Source organism: Pelodiscus sinensis, chromosome 1, assembly GCF_049634645.1.
Source record: "Pelodiscus sinensis isolate JC-2024 chromosome 1, ASM4963464v1, whole genome shotgun sequence".
NCBI lineage: Eukaryota > Metazoa > Chordata > Testudines > Trionychidae > Pelodiscus > Pelodiscus sinensis.
Genome location: NC_134711.1, coordinates 228834959 through 228857705, shown reverse-complemented (window position 1 = coordinate 228857705; position 22747 = coordinate 228834959). Strand labels below are relative to the sequence as shown.

The window sequence follows — 22747 nt, the reverse complement described above, 5'->3', positions numbered from 1 at the left end:
CATCCTTCCACCTCAATCAGACAATACATCTTCCTACCTTTTCCCCCAAACCGCCACTTCCTTCGAGATAAAGATGCACACCCTTGATCTGCGCTGAGCCCTCTCTTTCTACCTGCAACAAACTAGACCTTTTTGAGCGTCTCTGAAACTGTTTGTGTCAATAGCGAACCACAATGAGGTCCAGTCCTTCTCGTCACAGAGACTCTCCCACTGGATTTTGGACTGTATCACGCTCTGTTACTCCCAAGTAGAGGTGCCCAATACAGACAGCATAAAGACATGCTCAACTAGAGCCATCACTACCTCAACAGCATTCCTCCACATAGTATCCATAAGTGACATTTGTGCAGCTGCTACATGGTCGTCAGACCACATGTTTGCAAGCACTACACACTTATGCAGGGACCTTTCTCCAACCTGAAACGTGCTAAGGCGGTCCTTTCTACTGCATTTCTGCTAGATCCAAAGGCCCTATGTCCCTAATCAGGAATAGCTTTGTAATCACCTAATGTGGCGCACCACTGGAACATCTCTTGAAGAAGAGAAGGTTACTCATCTCAATAGTAACTGATGTTCTTCAAGCTGTGTCCCCGTGGGTGCTCAACAACCCTCCCTTCCTCTCCTCTACTTCAGAATTCTAGCCTCCTCACAGGCATCGTTCTGGGGTAGAGATGGAGCCGGGGAGGAGAGAGGGGGGCTCGCACATTGCGCAATGCCTGTCACTTAGGAGCGTATGGTTGCAGATGCATGCATGTGCAGCCCCAGGGACTGCTCAGAAATCTTCAATCTAAGGCTCGGTGGTAGCACACCGACCAAATGTGAAGCACCCACAGGGACGCTCATCTCAAAGAACATCAGTTACTATTGAGGTGAGTAACCTTCTATTATTAACTCTGACCTACACTTCTCACAAAGAAAGTGATGGGATAAAGCAGCTTTTTACAGTTCCGTTTTTATGGAGTAGCTTCATGTTACATTTACAAAATAAAAAATTAATAGTACTTTTCATAGACAAACTTTTATTTTAGAATATCTGAACTTTTACATGTTTAAGTTTATAGCTAAAATGTTTTTATAGTTTTCATTTTTAAGAGGAGAATAATGTAGCAATTTTCACTTCAATTAGGAATAATATATATGAGCACAGGTGAGCTTTCTAGAATTTTAATGTTAAATAATGATTCTGAGGAAATTAAGTTGAAATAGGAGACAGATGAGACACTATTCCTAATGATTTTAGTAACAAGAAAAATGTCACTCAAGAAGGAAAAAAAATACATATTTTCAATGTTCTCATAGATTGTCACCAGTTAAATCCCTGGCTAGGTGTCTTAATAATTCATTAACCAAAAGCACATCTCTCTACACATCAGTCAGCTCTTGCAACGAGGAAAATGTTTTGTAGCTCAACTCCTCTTGGGCCTTGTGATTATTATCCACTGAGAGGAAGGCAAGCTTACTGCAACATAGCTAGTTAAATGGCACACAGTATAAGACCAACCACATTTTGATCTACTGTCAAATCATTTTATCTTTAAGAGAAATATAATTCTTATAAATCTGAGGTACAAGAATATACTATCATGCATAACTTTATATTTTGTATGCATTCTTTGACAGATCAAGTCTACTACCATAATCAAAGAAATTACACGTATGTATTTTTATTGAGGAAGAGAGATACATGAAAAGGATAATTTTGGAGGGAAGGAAGCCTAGTAATTCATTCAAGTCAATCATTTGTGAAAATCATACCAGCATCATGTTAACTTTCTGCGTGTTGTGGTATTGATACAGTGAAGCTTGATAATTGCTGTAAATGAACAAAATCACCCCCTACTGTTTAAATGTTAATAAAACAACAGGAAAAGAACTGCTACCATGGAATATTTTCAGCATTAATTTACACGGCTTGATGACTGTGGAGTAATTTCTTTGGTGATTGTTCCTAGCTCTGTGCTGCTGTCAGAAGTAATATTTGAGAGTTGAAATGTGATGAAAAATACTATGTTGGCTTCTCTGCAAGAGCATTTTATGCATTTGAATGTTTGAAGAGTTTCCCTTATGAAAAAATATTGGCAAGTGAGAGTGGTAAGAGAAAGGTTGCCTCAGTAAACTCCCACTGATGACTATGATGTTAGAATGTGTATGGATATCAGAATACATCTAAATGTGCTTTTTAAACAGAAATATCTTTCTGGGCTTCTTTGATTCTTTGGATGATTTTGGAGTTGGTCATGTTTTAAGCAGGCGGTTGGACTAAATGACCTCCTGAGGTCTCTTCCAGCCTTTATAGTCTGATTCTGTGCTGTAATTTTGTTATACATATCACTGAGACCTAGAGTAGAAGCTGAAATATGTACTCCTTGTATGTTTTTGAGATTTCATAGATATTTAATAAAAGGATTACAAGTTTGATTTTGCAGTCCTTAATCCAGGAAAAGCTCTCCATTAATTCCAAGAAGATTTTTTTATGTGATTAAAATCTGCAGATTAAGGGCCTATGTATGATACATTCTGTGTCTGTTAGCATTGTGTAAACCCCTATAATGAGCATTTAATAGTTAAAAAGAACACATTTTTTTCTTGAAGAGTTTACAGAGCCAATGTCTCTGGAGTAAATTCCGTTCTGATACTCCTGTGCCATTCCTGTTGTACTCTATGTATGCCATTGAAGTCAATGGAATTTGCATGTATTTGATAACAGAATTTGGTTCTGTCTCTTTCAGGGCCCTAATCCTGTTTTAGGAATTTTTGTTTCTTATCACTGTATCACTTGATGGAATTTCCATCAACTACTCGATTAGTCTATAGGGGGAGAAATTGTAGAACTGAACTGGGTTAGCTAATTCTGCTGTGGCTCCGCCTTTTAAATGTAGTAAGAGCCACTTGGCTCTTGCTACATTTAAAAGGCAGAGGCACAGGACTGAATTGCGGAATGTATTAAAAAAAAGAAGCACAGCGTCTGGGATCAGGCAAGAGCGGGGGCAGCTGAATCCCGGCTTTGCCTGATCCCCCACCGTGCCTCTGCCTCTCATGCCCCACTACAGAGACTGTGCTTGAGGGGGGAGACTGGCTTTTAAGACAACTCCCCCCAGCACCGGCTCCTGCTCCCCTAAGTGAGGGGGAGGAAGAAGTGACTAGTCAAGTAGTGATTCAGCTACCTGATAAACTTATGCTTATCAGGTAATTGATTATTAAACTAGTCGCTTACATCCCTAATCAGGACTAGAGAGAACACATTTCCTCTTTCTGTTAGTGAAGATTTTTTGTAAGGATCATTGATCAGCAAAAAAAAATTAAAAAAAAAAAAAACCCTTCCAGATTATGTGGATTAATGACAACTACTTATCCAGCTCTAGGCACAGTAAATAATAATAAATTAGACATTTAATGTCTGATTATATTAAAATAAATTGAGTGGGGTTTTTTCATAATTTTAGTTGATAATTCTTGAATTAGTTTTAACTGGGTCATGTGAATGTAGTGTGTTAGGTACTTACTTTACATTTCAGTTGAAATGAGGGCTTCAGTGTTCAAAGATTTTTCATCATATTTATTTAGATTCATTAAGAATAACAAAAGCCTGTTAAATTAGGTGTATTGAGATGTCATTTTTATAAGCAGCTGCCCAGACAATAATCTTAGGAAAGTAGTCTATTTTCTGTTAATATAAATGAATGGCTTTAATAAATTCCCAAGCTATTAATAGATACCATCTAGTGGTAAAAAATGCTGTTGTTTCTCATTCACATAGTGTGTGTTTTAAACTCAGTGTTAAAAGGAATGCTTGCAGTATTGCATGCTGTTGTACTTCGGTGTTCTGTACCTCAGTACCTTTGGCGGTCTGAACTGTCAGTGTTAGTCGTCTTGTCCAGATCGTCCTGGAACGCTTCTGACAGGACCTTTACGCCATCGGTGGTGATAAACTTTCGGCTGCGTGCTTAACAATCGGTACTCCCTTTATCTAGAGTGTTAGACCCCCGTGCACTTGGGTCAACACAGGAGATCTCTGAGAGGCCCCGGAAACGATAGATGCAGGCAAGGTTTGAAATCAGTCGAGCAGGTTTATTATCAAATACGAAGCTCTAACAGTTGGTAACAGTGATCAGTACAATGTTACACCACTGTGCGTTATGGCCTGTGTTGACAAGGTACCAACACCGAGCAGGCCTATTGCCATATAACAGATATTAACAGCAGTCAATCAGAGTTAAGCTATTGTGCATTCTGTAAGTTTAAGCAATGACACCTGCCGTTCAGGCGCCTAGTGCACCCGCCCTCCCCCCCTTCCCCCCCGGTCGGCCGGAGAGCACCCTTCGCAATGTCCTTTTATAGACAGGTACAAACAACTTACATAATTTCTTTACGTACCAGGTTATCACCTTCTGCTGCCTAGTTACCACCCCTCACCTTATGCAAAAGGGGCTTACTTTCTATTCGTCATCTTGTCAGGTCTGACCTGGTCCTGAACCTAGGTCTGTATGTGCATTAGTTTTTGGGGAGTCTGTACCAAGACATTTCTTCTTAAGATGTTCCGTTACTCCCTTTGGCTTACAGTCTGTACTTGGTGCTTCCCTGTGTCCTTCCATGCTTCACCTAACTTACACAATCACACAGTTATCGGTAGGGCCTCTTTCTTGGCTCCTGTGTTCCTGAACCAGAGTCTTGCTTACTAGATTCTAGGCCTGTTGCTGCTTTCATGTTATAGGCCTCTATTCAGCCTGCTGACTCCATGTTACTGATCCTCAACTTACTACACATGCAGCTGTGTCATAGGTGCTGACTTCCAAAGATTTCCTGGGGGGTGCTTGTTGCTCCGCTCCACATCTTCCCCCATGTCTACTCCACCCTGCTTTTTCCTGCCCTTGTTCTGCCCCCTCCTCCAAGGGGGCTCCATATTCAGCTGGTGCTTCCCTTTAGTGGGGGTGGGGGCACATTTGAAATGACCGGTCACATGTACAGACCTGGGGCCACCATGTGCTCTCACTGTTTCAAGGTACCTGGGGAGGTGCTTTGTCCTCCCACTATACCTATTCCCTCCCCCCACTCCCCAGTATGTTCTCCCACTCTCGCTGACAGGCAGGACTCTTAAGTGTGGGGCAGGTGGGGAGCCATTTTTAATGCCAGCCCCCCTCAGTCATTTCTCTGAAGCTGTGCCCAGCAGCTACCTGAGGCTTCTGCTCCCTACCCAGCTCTGCTTCCACAGACTTTCAGTGGGTGATCCCACTGCTTCCACTCCTGGCATGTGGGCCGAGCATAGCTCAAGTGTGCCTTCTGCTCTCCTCTCCCCCAGTGTTTCCAGCCTGCTGCCAGAGGCAATGTCGGGAGGAGGACAGGGACAAGCTGATAAGTGGGGCCAGCTGCTAGGAGGAAGTGCCGAAGAGTGGAGAGGCCCCACCAGTGGGTGCTCAGTATTAGTGTTCCCTCTAATTTTTTCCATCCAGGAGCAGAATAAATGTTATGTGCACCTAGGCTTGTGTGGATGTGCTGCCAGCCATGGGTGCTATGGTGCTCTGCTAACCTGTGACTTCAGGGGATATTAATTGGCCAGTTCATGTTGAATGATCTCTTATAATACATGCTAACTACTTATGCTAAACAATCCATTTTGCACTTAGCTATGATACTCAAAGTTCCTTACCTAGATCTGGTAGGAAATTAGGACATGTCTATACTATGAGAAAAGGTAAAATCTATCTTGGTCGATTTCTGGGCACCCAATTTTGAGAAGGCATGTCTTCACTATGGGCAAGAATCGAATGTTTTCCGAAGTAGCATGTCCTCATTCTGGAGCCTGCTGTTGACTCAGAGAGTGATGCTCATGGGTAGCTTAGCAGTCTGGGCTATGCTTTCAGTGTCCACTGGGTCTAAAACTCTGCTGCAGGTGGTTAGAGGGGTTCATGTCATCTGTGTCCCATAAGGCACTTCTCTAGTCCTTCCCCTCTTGCACGAGATAAAGGGGACACAGTATACTCGTGCCTTTTGGTGCCCTGATTGCCAGTGTGGATGCAAGAGTACAGCAAGCATGGAGCAGTGTGTGCTGGGAAGCATTGTGTGTCAATCATGTGTGTCATGAAGTGACTTGTGTATGCTTTTGAAGTAAAGCACCGTGTTGCTCCACCCACAGGAGAACGAGCACAAAGCTTGACATGACACAGAGACCCTGCTCAGGCAAGGCCTGTCACTCATGCTAGCACAGTTACCAGTCAGTGTTATGGACACAGTGCAACACTGGTTCTGGCATCCATAGATGAGCTCAGACTACTGGAACTGCATCGTCATGCAGAGATGCGACAATCAGCAATGGCTGCAAAAGTTCCATATGCGGAAGGCCTGTCAGCCGACGGTCAGGGCAGTGTGTGTGTGTATGTTTCCGAGAAAAGGTTTAACGTCCGTGCCTTTACTGCTAGGACCGGGGTCCCATCGCAGAGGGTGGCCAGCAGGCCAACAGACGCCCCGTTATATAGGAAGAGCTTATTACATCTTAGATTTCAGCTGCTAGAATTTCATAATTCCTTCGCAGCGGGCAGCCTTGAGGAAAGACTGAAAGATGCCCCAGTGGGTCCTGTCACCTGGGAGTGACACAGATCCAAACGCCCAAGCTCTTCCTATAACTGTCCCTTTAGACCGGCTGAAGTTCTTTTAAATTGTGCTTGGTTCTGTTACAGCAACTGAAGGAGTCAGGTTAAAGCTTAAACAGTTACAGGTTTATTGAGGAAGCTTATAAATCATATAGTTGCAATGGCTATTGTTCTATTTCTTAACTATTAGCAAAATATAGGTCTTAAAATGGTTACAAAGAAGATAAAGATAGAAAAATAGAAATAATGGTACCAAGTAACAGCTTACTCTTGCTATGTGTACACTTAAGACAGAGGACCACATCCAGGTACCATTTTTACCCCCTTCTGTGCCTCTCGACTCCAGCATGTCAGGCCAGGGCCGGTCCCTCAATTCCTAGGAAAGACGAAAATACGAGGTGGGCGTCCCCATAGAACCTCGGGAGGTCAAACACCTAACCCGACCAGCAGGTAGAGGGTAGAATGACACTCAAAGTGAGTGTGTGCTGGGCCCATCTTTTATAATCATGGGGTCACGTATTTCTCTTTCTTATCTTAATTGCCAATTGATGCTGGTCTGTCTGCTGTGAGACCAGTTCTTACAAGGGAGTTGTGAACTTAATTTACACTTGTAAGAGAGATTTGAGATGATTAAATTTTGAAGTACAGGACATTGTTTTCTCAGTGGGAAATTCCTCTTCCTGGGACTGTGTGTGTTCGAATCAACATAGATGCCAGCCGCAGCCTCGAGGCCAGCTTATTGACTTAGCTACTCTCTATCCACATATCTGTGTTTCAGCTTCTCAGGATCAGATGAGCCAGCATAGACTATGCTGATATTATTGCTCCTTTTCTGTCCTGTATGCTTCAGAGAGGCAAATAAGATGGATAATATAGGGGTTAGTCTGTCTGGTCACATTGCCATGTTCCTGAAACTCTATAAATGGCTTGCCCCTACCCTGAGGTGCCAGGATACCCGCATGAGATGCACTCTGACCAGGCAGAAGTGTGTGGCAATTGCCCTATGGAAGCTTGCCATGCCAGGCAGCTACTGGTCAGTCGGGAATCAGTTTGTTGTGGGGAAATGTACAGTTGGGGCTCTTGTCATACAAGCAGCCACCGTCATCAAATAACATTCTGCTATGGAGGGTTATGACTCTGGAGAATGTGGACACCATGGTGCAGGGGTGGGCAATAATTTTTTGCTGGGAGCCACACAGGAAGGGGCAGGACATCAAGTAAAAGGGGTGGGCACTGAGCGGAAGGGGTAGAGCCAAGATATTTCCGGGTTCCCCACCCCCAGACAATGATTGGTCTAGGGGTGAGGGGAGTGCCTTTGCCCACCCCACGTTCCCCCAAAGTGCCCATGCCCCTGATGTGGGAGACTTCCCTCACTCCACTCCCTGGGCCAGTTAAGGCCTGGGGGCGGGGGAGCATGCAAAGCTTCCTCCCGCCCTGCTAGGAGCAGGCAGTGCTTTCAGGTGCCACATGCTGCTCACAGTGTGGGGGCAACGCGGATAAGGCTTTGCATGTCCCCCAGGCCCTAATTGGCCTGGGGGCAGGGGAGCAGCAGGGCCTCCGCGGGCCGGATCCACCCATTTGGCAGGCCGGATCCGGCCTGTGGAGGCCCTTTTGCCAACCCCTACCATAGTGGATGATTTTGCTACAATGGACTTCCTAACTGCGGTGGGACCATAGATGGAACATTCCGCATCCTGGCCCCTGACTACTCTGCCTTGGAGTACATCAACCAGAAGGGGCACTTCTCCATGGTTCTGCAAGCACTGGTGGATCACAAGGGCCATTTCACTGACATACACATGGAATGGTTGGGAAAGGTTCATGATGCACGCATCTTTCAGAATGCCTGCCTCTTCTGAAAGATGCACATGATGAAGAGCAGGAATACAGGAATAAACTTCACTGGCCCCATAGGCCGGTGCAACAGTCTTGGTAGCGTGGACACATCATTTAGAAAATCGATCATAGGCGGCTCAATTTGGTGTAAAGTCCTACTGTACATTATAGTTATGAACACAGATGTGTAAATACAATTATGCTAATAAACTATGTAGCCTTGTTGTTGGAATTTGTGATTTTGGTTAGTGCTTATTCAGTAGCTTTTGCTATGATCAGCAAATTTCCATATGACGACAACAGCATTTACCATATAGCATTTTTCATCTGTAGATGTCAGTCTGTTATGGAAGGAGTTTAGTATTAATTTTGCAATTGGGAAAGATGGGTTGCAGTGGGCTATGTGAATTGCCAATAGTTACAGAACTGGTCAGCAGCAGAGCTAATAAATTGAATTTTCCTGACTCCCAATCCTATGTTCTATTAAATGGACCATGTTCCCTCCCAGACCCCTTTGTCGTACAGGATAACTCTAAGGTGTCAAGACCAGCTTTATATGACTCTTTTCCTAGGTATAAGTTCTAGTAATACTTAAATCTGTTTTAAAAAAAAAAAACCTTTGGTCACTTTTTAAAAACTCAGTACCTTCCATTAAAGCAGAACTTTCCTGTACATTAGTGTGTGAAACTAATTTTCAGTTGATTTTCATAGTTGCACTGGGATCATCTTCCAGTGGCACTTCCATAATATTGTTTAATGTTTCTTATTAAGCCAATAGTGACTGAGATGTGCAGACCATTTATGTTTAATTTTGTATTTACAGATACTTATTTCATAGTGGCAACCCAGAGCATCCAGGAGATATACTGCTAAATACTACAGTAGATGTTCTGCCTTTTAAGGTATGACTATATTAATATCTCTCCTTTTTACATTAGAGTGAAAGCAAAACTCCTAATTTCTAATGACATCATTGGGTTGGGAAAATATAGGTGTCTGTCTTATTGGAATAGAAATAATGTGATAAGTTTTCACTTTACTTTAAACAGACCTTATTAACAAAGAGCAGACTTTCATTCAGAGTAAAGTTTGGTAAAAGGGAAATAGGTAATCTGGAGGAGGAGAGCAGCATTTACTTATCTACTTTTGCTTAGTAGCTGGTACTTTATATTTTAAGAGTTGGATTTTGGAGGAATTGACTTCACTCTGCTTCCCCATTTTTCATCCACATGCTGTCCAGTCTTAAAGATCTTGGCAATAAATCAAGCTAAGCAGATATTGTGGGATCCAAATTGTCAAGTTAATAGAACAGAGTCTAAAACTTTATATTCCTTTTACACAAACAGCCTGGATTTTACCTCAAAATGGCAATTCGGTAAATGAAGTCAATTCCAGACTGAAGTCAGACTCTAATCACTGTACCTAAAGGAGAATCTGTAGTCTTTCACCATAAACATTTCTATTCCAACAACAAAGACATTATTTCACAAAGGGTATGTCTACACTACCACCCTAGTTTGAACTAGGGTGGTTAATGTAGGCAACCGAAGTTGCAAATGAAGCCCGGGATTTAAGTATCCCGGGCTTCATTTGCATCTTACCGGACGCCGCCATTTTTAAAGCCCCGGTAGTTCGGACTCCATGCCCGCGGCTACACGCGGCACGGAGTAGGTAGTTCGGATTAGGCTCTCTAATCCGAACTACCGGTACACCTCGTTCCACGAGGAGTACCGTGTCTGAAGATTAACATGATTATTCAAAATTATATCAGATCAGTGATCTTCTTAGTATTGTTCTCTACCCTACCTGTCTCTCTCATAAATCCTACCTTCAACACTCGTGAGAAAATACTTCACAATTTTAATCAAAACAAGATATTCTTTTTTCCCATTTTCTTGTATTGGAAGAGGCCAAATGTATAAACATATTTTTAAAAGTGAAACTTAAAAAAGTAACTTATCAAAATGCAAATGTTATTTTAAGAGCTGCATTATTTCATACTGGAAATATCTTTAGCCATATTCAGAACCAGCAAAAAGAGATACAAAACAGAGTTGAACTTGCTAATATTAGAATTCAATTTAGCTCCTTATCTTTATATTCTACTGGGTAAAGCTAATTTGATTTAAGTTTGCAAGCTTTATCTTGGAAGTCATGTGGAAGAGAGAAAACATTTCAGACAGGAGCAGGTAAAGGGTGTTGTAAATCAGATTGTATCTTGATCTCCCTTTCCCCTTTATCATGTTTACAGTTCTAAACATTATTAAAATTAATTTTAATAGTTTGCATTTAATCATACTTTTTACATATCTAAGTAAAGCTCCGAGATGTACAGAAAGACAACTAGAAGTCCATAAAAGGGGCTAAAATGCAACGCCAACTCTTGTGATTTTATCGTTTGTCTTGCCATAGTGTTTTTCTTAAATCCCTAGTATCTTGAGTCAAGTGATTAATAAGGATATTCGCTTTTTTTAAAGGAAAACAAAAAATAATATTCTAGCCCTTGTGATTAGAGAAAAGTTTGAAAAAGTGACCTGAGGACTCGTCTACATGTGGATATCCAGAAAAATTAATCCGAATTAACTAAAGGTGTGAATTTGAAGTGGATTAGCTGAATCACATTTACTTCCAAAGTGAATTAAACTACATTGCATTAAGGCTGCTTTAATTCTGAATAATTAATCCATATAGGGATTTAATGTGCTATGTAACTAAACTACTTCAGAATCATGTTTTAGTAATTTTGATTAATTTTCCTGGATGTCCCCATATAAGTTAGCTACTGGTGTATTGCTCAAGAGTTACAAACCTTTTGAAACATGTTGTTTGTAGAACAAGCAGTCAGCCCCATCATGGTGGGTGAATGGTATCTGATCCTGCTTCCTGAAACTGCAGATGAGAACAAAAACCATCTATAGAAGTACAATGAACATATCTGATTTATTTGTGTATATATCAGGAAGATTGGCTAGACCTTTTTTAAGATTAACATATGACATGTGTCATGAATTAGGGCCCTACCAAATTTATGATAATGAAAAACTCTTAAAAGGGAGTTGCAGGAGAGGTGGTATCATAGGGCTGTTGTAGGGAAGGTTGCAGTATTGCCACCCTTAATCCTGTCTTGCATTCGGAACTGGGCAGCTGCTGACTGAGGACCCAGCTCTGTAGGAAACATTGCAGAAGTAACAGTGGCAATAACATACCACGCAATTTTTACGTTTGTGCTGCTACTGGTGATGGCAGCAGCTCTTCCCTCAGAGTTGGGTTCATGGCCAGCAGCTATTGCTCTCTAGCTGCTCACTTCTGAAAGCAGTGCTGCCAGCAGCAGCAGCAAACAAATAAGGGCACCAGTACCACAATCTCCCTACAATAATCTTGCAACCTCCCATAACTCCTCTCTGGGACCACTATAATTACAACACTGTAAAACAGGTTGGCAACCTATGGCTCGCAAGGCAAATATGACTCACACGGGAACCAGATATGGCTGTCTTGAAGCTCAGGCTCAGACCTCCCTTATTCCCTTCCCCCCCTCACTCCGCAGGGAGCCCGTGTGCTGGTGCTACAGCAGGCCTGGACAAAACAATTAAGCCTGCAGACAGATTCCCCTGTTTGACTCGCCTCCACACACTGCTCAGAGGAACATTTGTGGGGCCAAACTGTGAGTGGGAGAGAGGAGGGGAGTGGTGCTTCATTACTCCTTCCACCCCTAACACAATCCCATTGGATGGCTTCTGGCCAATGGAAGCTGCCTGTTTCAAGAACAGGCAGCACATGAAGCACCAATCCTCCCTCCCCTCAAGCTCTTATTAACAGAGCACATGGCCATGCAGCGTAGGCAGGGGCAGGACAGGCTCCTGAGAAATGTTCTGCGTTGCTGCTCTGGTGTCTCATTGCTAAGTTTCCCGGGTAGATCCTGCCTCTGTCACCCCAGCCCACCCCTTCCTCCCTTTCCTCAGCCCTCTGCCTCCCTCCCACATGAGCCAAACCCTCCCCCCCTCCTGAGCCAATACCTCCCCTCAGACTCTGCATCCCAATCCCCTACCCCACATCCCAATCCCCTGCCCCAGATCATAGTCCCCTCCTGCCCTAGGTCATAATCCAAACCCCTGCATCCCACTTCCTTGTCCTAAGTCACATCCCCATCCTGTCCTAGGTCACAGTCTAAATCTCTGCACCTCAATCCCGTGCCACAGATCACAACTGCCTCCTTCACCCAAACTCAGTGGCCACCAACCCCAAAAAGGTTCCCCACCTCTGTCATAAATAAAGACAATGTTGAAACCTTTTGTGTTGGACATAATATTTTACTCTATTTTAAAATGAAGCCTGGCTGACACACCCCCAGTTGGGGCCCAACCCCCATCTGGCTGCAGCATCATAACACTCCTGCAGTCCCCCCCACACACACCAACCCCGAGCCCATCATACATCTGAACCCCCTGTCCTGAGCCCTTCATACCCCCACATCCTCAGACTCCTGCACCCCCACATCCCTAGTCCCGTCATAAAACTCCAGCACCCCACCCATACACCAACCCTGTCCTGAGCCCATCATATATCCCTGCCCTAAGCCCCTCATACCACAGCCCCCTGCCATAACGCTCCTGCACCCCCCCACACCAACCTTCTGCCCTGAGCCAATCCTACATCCAAACCCCCTGCCCTGATCCCCTCATGAATCCCAACCCAGATTCCTACACCCCCACATCCCTAACGCACTGCCATAAGATTGACAGAAGGCTGCTGATCCCTGTTGTAAAAATTCACATTTGAATAGCTGAAATGAAACATTTTGCTCTAACTTATAAACGGTTAGGTATATGCTGAATAAGTGTTCTAATTTTGTTTCGTGACTGTTTTATTTTAGAATGAAGACTTGGTATTAAGCAAAGAAACCAAAGACAAACGTTTAGAGGATGGTTATTTCAGGATAGGTAAAACTCTTTACCATAGAATAGTGGTGTTGATTCTTTTACAAATGAAATAGAAGTGTTTTATTACTACGTCAATTAGTAAAAAATTGTTTTAAAAGCCTTCATATGTTTTCAGTCATTCACTTTGGGTAACTCACCTTGTAAATGTTACTTGCCCTTTTCAGTTAGATTTACTGAACAAGGTAGGGATGTCACTGAGTAGTGACTAGACAATTAACCAGTAAGCCTAGGCTTATCAGTTAATCTTGTCAACTACTCGCATTCCCCCCCCTTGCTGCCTCTGAGTCAGTGCTAGGAGGAGCTGTCTTCAAAGGAGGCTGGGGGGCAGAGGAGGCTGTCGCAGGCCTGGGCCTGCCATGGGCAGAGGCTGCGTCACGGTAGTACCCCGTCTGCAGGGGTCCAAGCTTCCCATGGACAGAGGCTGCTCCGCATGCTGCCTCTGTCCACCTGCGGACAGAGTCTGCCTTCCACCCCATGCTGCGGCCCCTGATATAGGGCAGCAGGCAGCCAGTCCGTATGGGGAGCTTTTTTAAAAATTAATATAGAGGCAGCAGCGCAGGGTGGCAGGGAGCTCCCCGGGTGTGGGGCCAGAGTGCACTGGTTGCCAGCCCTGCCCCTGGAGACTATAGAATAGTTGTGTAACCAATAAGATTTTATGTGATTACATGGCTATTCAAATACCTGATATCTAATATTCCTAGGACAAAGTGAAAAGGATTTTATTAATCACTTTTAGAAGTATAGCTAAAGTTTTCATTTTAGTCTATTAGTACCCTTTACATCATCATATTTATTCATCATGATATACTCAAAAGTTTCTACCAGTAGGGAATACCAATATCCAAGGCTCGACAATTACTGTAATCTACTTGCCCGTGGCGAGTAGATTTTAGCCCGGGGTGGCCGCACAACACGGTCTGCACATGCGCAGCGTGCGATTCCGCGTGGCTGGTGAGCAGGGCTTGCCGCCACTTGGCGAGTCCTGCTAATATCTATAAATGTTGAATGTAGTTTGAATATACTAAATATGTCAAAATTTAAAAGTTGGTTGCCTAAAACTAGACCTCTGAATCAACATTTAGTTTCCTACCCAAAAATGGCTTGATTTTTCAGAAGTATTGAGCCCCCCACCCAATGGCACTGAATAAGATTTTTAATTCCTTATTAGTGCCTCTGCTGCATAATCAGTTTTCTGAGGATATATGTACTGCAGCATTTGCCAATGAAAAGCTGAAGCTGGAAGCAAAGAGCTCAGACATTATGGCAGATTTTTGGGTGGTGGTATAAGGTTCTATCCTCCTACTATTAGGTTTAAGCCAAGCCAAAACAAAACCCTCAACCTTATTTATGGTGAATTACTGCAGCAAATTCATGACTATAGCATTGAAAATCCATTTATTGAATTCACTATTGAATTCACTATTTAGAAGTCTTTCTACAAACTAGATCTCATATTTGTCTGGAGATTGTTTATTCAGGATATGCTTTTGCTCATTTTAAAGGTAAATTCGAAAGTGGTATAGCAGAAGGGACAGTTGATCCAAGTCTAAACCCTATTTCATCACTTCGGCTTTCAGTAATACAAAACTCACCAGTCTGGGCAATTCTGAATGAGGTGAGATTTTGTATCCTTTATCCCTGTGGTCACCAACCCGTCAATCACGAGGCGTTCCGGGCCCCCCATTTCCCCTCACCCCCAAGAAGCCCCACTACCTACCTCCAGCGACAATGGAGGTAGTGGCAGCTTCCTGCTGGGTGGACGGAAGTCCTGAGCTGTGTGTCACTTCCGGGGGTTCCGGAAATGTGCTGGCTGCTTCCTTGCCCCAGGTCTGTGGCGTGCCGGGAGCTTACTGGCGGGAGTCCCTAAAGGCGCACGCTGGGACTTCCCTTCTCTACAGAGGAGTGGGGGGAGTCAGCCCGAGAGGGGATGCATGTGCGGAGGCTTCCAGCCCCACAGGGGGCATGAGACAGGGCTTCCCTCCTCTGCGGGGGGGACGGGGGACCCGCAGGAGGAAGTCCTGGGAGGAGGCAGGTGCAGGGGACTCTGTCCCCCCCCTGGCACCCTGTCCTTCCCCTCTTTCCCCCCCGGCACCCTGTCCCGTTTTCCCCACTGGCACCCTGTCCTCTGCCCTCAACTGTAGAACTCTGTCCCCAATGGCACTCTGCATCCTGCTGCAGAACCCTGTTCCCTCTCTCCTCACCCCAGCCAAAGAACCCTGCCCCCACTGGCACCCTGTCCCCTGCCCTAGCACCCTTCCCTAGTACCATGTTCCCTGCTCCCACCAGCACAGTTGGGGCCACATTAGTGAGGCTTGGGGTTTTTTTGGAGGAGTTATTTTTTTGCATCTCACTTGTGTGGCCCCAACTGAATTTTTTGTGGGTTAGTGACCCCTGACTCAAAACAGGTTCCCTGCCCTTCTCATAAATAAAGACAATGCAGAAAATTTTTGTGTTTGACATAGTATTTTATTTAAAAACGAAGCGTGGCCAACAAACTCCCAATTGGGGCCAAGCTCCCATCTGGCCACAGCATCATAACAATCCTGGAACCCTCTTTTCTCCAGACCCTAGATCTGAGCCTATCATACACTGGAACACCTTGCCCTGAGCCCCTCACATACCCCAACTCAAATTCCTGCACCCTCACATCCACAAGCCTATGGCTTGCTTAGTATCTCAACACTGCCCAGCATGGACCCCCCTCCTCGAGCCATAGTCCCCTTCTCTACCTCTTCCTGCATCCAGATTTCCTCCCAGAGCTTGCACCTTTCACTCCTTCCCACACCCAAATCCCTCATTCCCACCCCAGAGCTTACACATTCTGTCTCAACCCAGTGAGGGTATGGCTAGACTGCAGAAGTTTTTCAGGATTCCAGAGATATTCCAGAAAAACTCCTCTGCATCCAGGGATGCGTTTATTCTTCCGCTTTTTTAGTGGAAGAGCAAACATGATCTTTCGGTAACCCCTGTATTCCTCTTTCCACGAGGAATAAGGGGGCTTCCAAAAGAAGGGGTTTTTCTGACATTTGGTCCAGTCTAGACAGACCAAATGTTGGATAAACCTCTTCCTACAGAAGAATTGAAAAAAAAAAAAAAAGCAGCAGTATAAGGGTTGGGGATAGCAAGTGATGGAGAGGAGGAGAATAGAGAGGGCGGGGCTTCAAGGAAGGGGAAAGGTCTTGGGGGAAGGATGGGGTGGTAGACCTTGGCTTGTTCTATCATTTAAAAAATGATACTGGGTGTAAAAAGGTTGGAGACCATTGCTTTATCCCATTTAAAATCAAAACATCAAATATGAGATGTCTGTTAATTGCATCAGTATATTTGAAGCTAAGAATTTTGAATTAATTACAACGTTTTTTCCCTTTTATAAAACTTTAAGAATTAGTGTAATGCACTGAAAATTGTGGATTTTTTAACGTGATTTTTTTTTCAATTCAATTTAGATTCACATTAAGAAAGTCACAACCTGATCAGACTCTGCTTGGAAGAAAAGAGAAAATCTTTTCAAACTTTTCCACATCTTTAATAAGTCACAAATTGGAAATATTGAGCATGCACCTTATTCCAGTTTTCTTTTATTTTTCACTTGAACTCTACCTCTTGTGAAATCTACTGTAGATGAGAGAAGATTGTAAGTAGCCTTTCTTTATCCAACGAGAAGCTGATGCTCCACATTGATAATTCATCTGAGATCTAAGTTGTCCTCCGTTTTTACATGACTGTGCCATCTTATGTTTGCAGAAGCCTGCTACTCTTAATCCATATGTTTTGGTAGTATAGTAATACAGAGAAGTTGTACATATTCTTACATTTCTTGAAGATGAAAAAATATAATTAAATGCATTTTATGAAGGGGGGACTTTTGGAATTCCATTTATTTTGTTACAATAAAACCCTCTTATAGATTATCAGGATATATCTATATATAAAGATATATATATAGAGAGAGATTAAAACATTAAGGATATTTAATTTATTAAAATAATTTGAAAACTACATATTTTTATGCAGTAAAATTTTAAATTGATATAGTGTTTCTAACGGATTGTCTAGCTTAAAGTATCTTTCTACATTTTTCTTTGCCACTGCAAAAATAAAAAAAACCTTGTTTCGATTAAACTGCCATGGTTAAGAAAACTAAATCAAGTTTCTAAATTATCTTTGTACCACAAAACCTATATTGCTCAAAGGCATAAGAATGCCTTAATTACCACAATTCTGAAGAACATTATCCTTGTGAGCTACCATATTCCATTGATTATAAGGCAAAGCCACATAAAAAGCATGTTGAAGAATCTTAATATTTCAGTTTAACATAAATTCTAAATCTGCAAAGATTAAGTCTAATCTGTCACATTTTAAAAAGATTTCGATACCAAACTACCCCATTTTAAAAGCCTTGTAGAAAGTTCCTAAACTTAAATGAATTCATTCTCTGAAAAGAGAAGCATTCCTTATTTTTGTGCTGCATATTTTAAATTTTGTCTTATACCCATTCATTCTGTTCAGTATTTTAAATGAATACATGAAGTTTTTATCAGGAAAAAATAATAGCAATTAGACACCTGTAATTAACTTCATTATAGGTCTCTTGTAAAAAGTTTTTATTTCAGTATTTACCTTATGTGAATGTTGTAGTGACTTGATTTTTTTAAAGGGTGAGTCTTATATAAGTTCCATGGGAATCAATGAAAAGATTTTCTTTGATTTTAGTAAGATCCCGCCCAAAATCAGTTTTCTGCCTTTTGCGCTTCAACGAAAAGAACAATGCTTGTTTAACTGGTGAGCAGCCCAGACACCTGTGTTAGCTGTTTGTGCTGCTACAGCGCTGTTCATAACTGTAATGCCATTTAACAGTTAATTAAAATCGAATAGATTTTTCATCACATCTCAGCAGAGATATGGATAATTATTTTTCCCCAATTGTACAAGGGAATGGTGCCAATAATTTAAACTATAGCTATTTATTAAATTTTGTATCATTACTTAATTTTTAGTTAAATACATGTTTCTGAACATAACATGCACTTTTTTGTAGCCAACTATTGTCTTATCTGTCCATGAAATTAAAGTGATTTATAATAAATTTGCCTGTACCATTATTAGGTGCCTTTCCTCTGAGCAGTGTCTTCTTATGAGCTTATTCCATCAGCCCTGCTGTTCCTAAAGCAATGTTCATATAAGAAACTTTCTATCTGTATAGAAACTTACTCCAAACTCATCACATTTTTGTGGTGCAAGTAGTGTTTTTGTTAGCGCTGTCCCATATTTTTATGAATAACTTTTTTTTCTAGTGGTCAAATTACTGAGTTGAAACTCCTCAGTTGACATCCATTTCCTCCTATTTGATAAACTGATTATTTTAAAAGTATTAATCAATATTCTATTTTGTTGGATCTTTGCTAGCTGGAGCAAGAAATACCCTAGGATACTATGACGGATTTGCATTTTTATTAAATGAATGTGCCACAACGATAAAAGTGAATTTATTATAAATCATTTAGGGAGCAGATAGGTTTTATAGATGAAATTCAGACCTGATGTAATCAAGTAAAAGAATGTTGATTTCCAGAGAGTTTGTCCCTTAAATTAGGAGAAGGTAGAGGAAAAATTAGCTTTACTTTTTGTAGAGAAATATCTCTACATACTAATGCTTTAGACTCTAAAATCTCAAAAATTCTGATTCACAAACCACTCTAAAGTGGTATGCTTTCCTTTTTGGAGATCTACCTATTTATGGTAGAATAAGAGCATTTCCAATATTGCTGGACATTAAGCCAGTTTGTGTTTTGCATTCCCCCATGATTTATGATTAATAGATACACCATATATACTTATATGCAGTCTATCAATCAGAAACAATAGTATCTAACAGAAGAGCTCATCTCAATGTCTTGGATTTACTATAGATTTTAATATCCTTAGGATTTTTTCCACATTTTCATTTTCAGTGACCTTTAAGTTCAGCCTTAAGCACTTCTGTACAGTATTGGAGAATAAAACCTATTGTAGCTTTCCAGTAGATTGAGTGGTATTAGCTTCTTCTGAAGTTATGTAGCTTAAGGAAATGTAAAGCTTTTTTGAAAGAGTTGACATATTTTTGCATTTCCAGACAGCTTAATTTTCTGATCAAGTTAAGTTTTAAATCACCAGATTTGATGCCAGTTAGAGCTCTTTCTTAAAATACTGGCTTTTTTGAACAGATGACCTTTAGCAGGGCCCACAGCAGTTGTGAAGAGTTGGTCTATTCATAGCTAAATTCTGTTTGTCTTGCTAAGCGCTGGTCTACACTAGGGAGTTATTTCAAAATAAGCTGGGTGTCCACACTACACCAAGCCCATTATTTCGAAATAATTATTCTTGTTTTCCATGAGGAATAACTTATTTCAAAATAGCGGGAGTGTGGATGCTTCACTGCTTGTATTTCAAAATAACTACTCCCCAGAGTCATTCAAAGTAATTACTTCCTAGTGCTTCGTGGGGCTCTAAATTGAGGTAGTATGTCCACATTAAGGGAGCCTGCCTTGGACTAATTTTAAGGCTGTAGTGTGGACATGCTATTTTGAAATAGTTATTGTGGGAGTTATTTCAAAATAAGTTATTTTGAAGTAATTTCCTAGTGCAGACATGCCCTAATAGTCTTGTTGAAGATCTTTGTGTGAGTAAGTAATGTAAGCAGGATTTGGCTCCATGTCAAAACATCTTAGATTACAAGTGTGCTTTTGAAAAAACAACTTAGGCTTTCTGCTCTATTAGAGACATAAACCTTTTATTTGCATTAATTGAAAACTATTATTAATAGTCATAGGGATAAATGTTTTTTCTTCTCTACCCATGGTGATTTGGCAAAGTTCAAGGTAGGTAGTAGTAGTAATGGACCAGATTAGAATTCTCATCCCATCATTCCTTTTATTTAGCCTTTTGAAAATTTAGTCTAGAATATCATGAGGGTCTCTTGTAAGATACTGGCTAGGCTTTGACTATGTTGAGAGATTGTTTAGTCTTTTACTAAGACTAGACAGTTTTGTACATTTTTCCTTCACTTTTTTCCCAGCAAGGATAAAATCTCTTCAGTAATTCCTTGATATTTGTGTTGGAAATATCTGCTCCAAAAGGAGTATAGTATTAATCTATATCTTGTGCTTCTAATCTGTGCTTTCCTTTGAAAACAAGAATACAAATTCTTTCTAATACCATTGTTCATGAAATCAAGCGTGTCCTTAAGTTTTAGGTTTCTTATTAACAAGGATCCTTTACAAATTGGACTAAAATTTTTTTTAAAGTATTGTTATGCTCATTCATATTTGCAAGTGTTATAGTTTAATACCAAAACGCTATCCTACTGCTATGCTGCTGCTTTTAGAAATGGAATTTGATTGGTGTGAATACACCAAGAATGTCATTATGTATCATGTTTCTTAATTTGTGTTCTTGAATGGGTTTTTTGTGATTTCTACTGTAAGCATTGAGCTAGAGTTAGCTTAATGTTGAGAACTATGAAACTTTGTTTCAAGGGGACAGATTTTGGTATCTTTACATGACAGGCAGTTATCCTACTTCCATTAATTTTATTGGTGCAGAATCAAGTCCTAATTGAAAAACACCATTACTATTAACTTTAATGGTAGTTAGCATAATCATCACTGGTGCTAAACATTCCTATGATGTAAGGAAGGGTTGTTTTTTTAACAAGTGTTAATTGGTGGCTGCCTGCAGGTCAGGAGCTCTCATTGTGCCAGTTTGCAGCTGATCACAACAGGAATTCCCAGCCCCCCTAGGATCAAAGGTATATTTAGTGCTTTACTTGTTGAAATGGTACATTTTTTCCCTGTTGAGCAGTGTTTGCTGAGATTTCAATAGATAACTTGGAATACATTCTCTTCAAATCTTAACAGTGGTTGATACAGTACTGTAAAATGAACTGCCACCAGATTTAGGTATTTTAAATTAAATGTAGTTTTTTCTTAGTTCAAATTCTGGTAATCAGCTATTGAAGTCTTATTGTAACTAGTTTACTGTTTAATATCTTTTGAAATGAAAATCTGGTGCTTGAGTTTGATACTGAGCGCTACTTTTAGAAAATTGCCATCTTCATTTTCAGGTTCTTTTTGGGGGAAGAGAGGGAGGATGTCTGTGTGTACTCCTGCATTGTGGAATCTAGTACAGTCCTAAAACATTTTCTGGCTAAACTTAATCTGTACACTTCCCCCCCATGTTTTCATTAACCAAACCCACATTAGCCGCTATAATAGATTTTTATAAATTGGCTAGTTTTGTTTAAAACTTGCTGCTATATTTGATACCCTGATATGGGTCATGTCAACTGTGCCTTTCATCAATGTTTCTATGTGCCACAGCTGTCCATGTATATTTGAAATAAAGGCTTTAAAATAAACTGTTTTGTAGTTCTTGTATAAACTGATAAGACTTCTGTCCCTAAGAGACCCAATATGTTACTTTAATAGTGTAGCAATATTTTAAAGTGAGTCCAAATTTCAAACATGAAAAGGCTGTGAAAAAGTTAATCTTTATTACAATACTTCCATTGTGCTAGGCCCTGTCTGAAAATAACACAGTCCCTGTTCCTAAGCTTACATAGACAAGACACATGGTGAAGGGGTGGAATACAAGCAGAATGAACAATTGTCAATTCCACACTTTGGAAGGGTGAGTTTGCTTAGCACTAGATAATGGAAATGTGTGAGGTGGAGAGGGGGAAGGACTTGGAGCAGCCACTCAGAAAAGGGGGAAAATAGTTTATGCTGAATGTGTAGAGGTGCTTGCTATGGGAGTACTTTCTCTCACTCACCATCTCTGCCTTTTTGCACTTGTCAGTAGTTTTCAAACTTTTTTTCTCACAATCTAGTTGATGCCTGTGACCCAGCATAATTGTATCTTTTGACTAGAGTGCAGGCTGAGAAGGGGGGCAGAGGGATTTAAGATGGTGTATGGAGTAAGAATATACGTGATTAGTCACTTCCCCCCTCCCTGGGCTGCCTCTATCAGGAAGAGGGGGAGCTGGCTTAAAAGCCTGTTCCCTCCAGCTCCCTGGGAGGGGGCAGGGCTGCAGCAGCAGCATTCCACCTTTGAAATGTACAAGAATCCATGCTGGGGCTCTTGTACATTTCAAAGCAAAAGCACAGCCTGGAGCCAGTGGGGGACTCTCTACTGGCCCCAGGGATCCATGCAGAGTTTCAATCTTTGAAATGCATTTAAAAGGAAGAACACCAGGGCACTTCTGCCTTTGAAATGTAGCAACAGCCAGGCAGCTTTTGCTACATTTCAAAGCAGGAACACCCTTATGGACTAATTGAATAGTCAATGGAAATTCCATCCACTATTTGATTAGTTGGTTCATATAATTTTAATATCCCTAGTAGGGAA

General features: G+C 41.5%; 1 protein-coding gene across 3 annotated transcripts in view; it reads left to right on the top strand.

Annotated features, from left to right (window-relative positions):
• MGAT4A (alpha-1,3-mannosyl-glycoprotein 4-beta-N-acetylglucosaminyltransferase A) overlaps nucleotides 1-21758 on the top strand; it is a 125802-nt gene extending 104044 nt beyond the window's left edge. For all 3 annotated transcript variants that reach the window (XM_075916644.1, XM_075916656.1, XM_006137401.4), the window contains exons 13-16: nucleotides 9244-9322; nucleotides 13294-13360; nucleotides 14863-14975; nucleotides 16807-21758. In XM_075916644.1, the coding sequence (XP_075772759.1) occupies nucleotides 9244-9322; nucleotides 13294-13360; nucleotides 14863-14975; nucleotides 16807-16833 (286 nt within the window). In that variant the 3' untranslated portion in view covers nucleotides 16834-21758. The remainder of the gene's footprint in view (nucleotides 1-9243; nucleotides 9323-13293; nucleotides 13361-14862; nucleotides 14976-16806) is intronic.
• The last annotated feature ends 989 nt before the right edge of the window (nucleotides 21759-22747 follow it).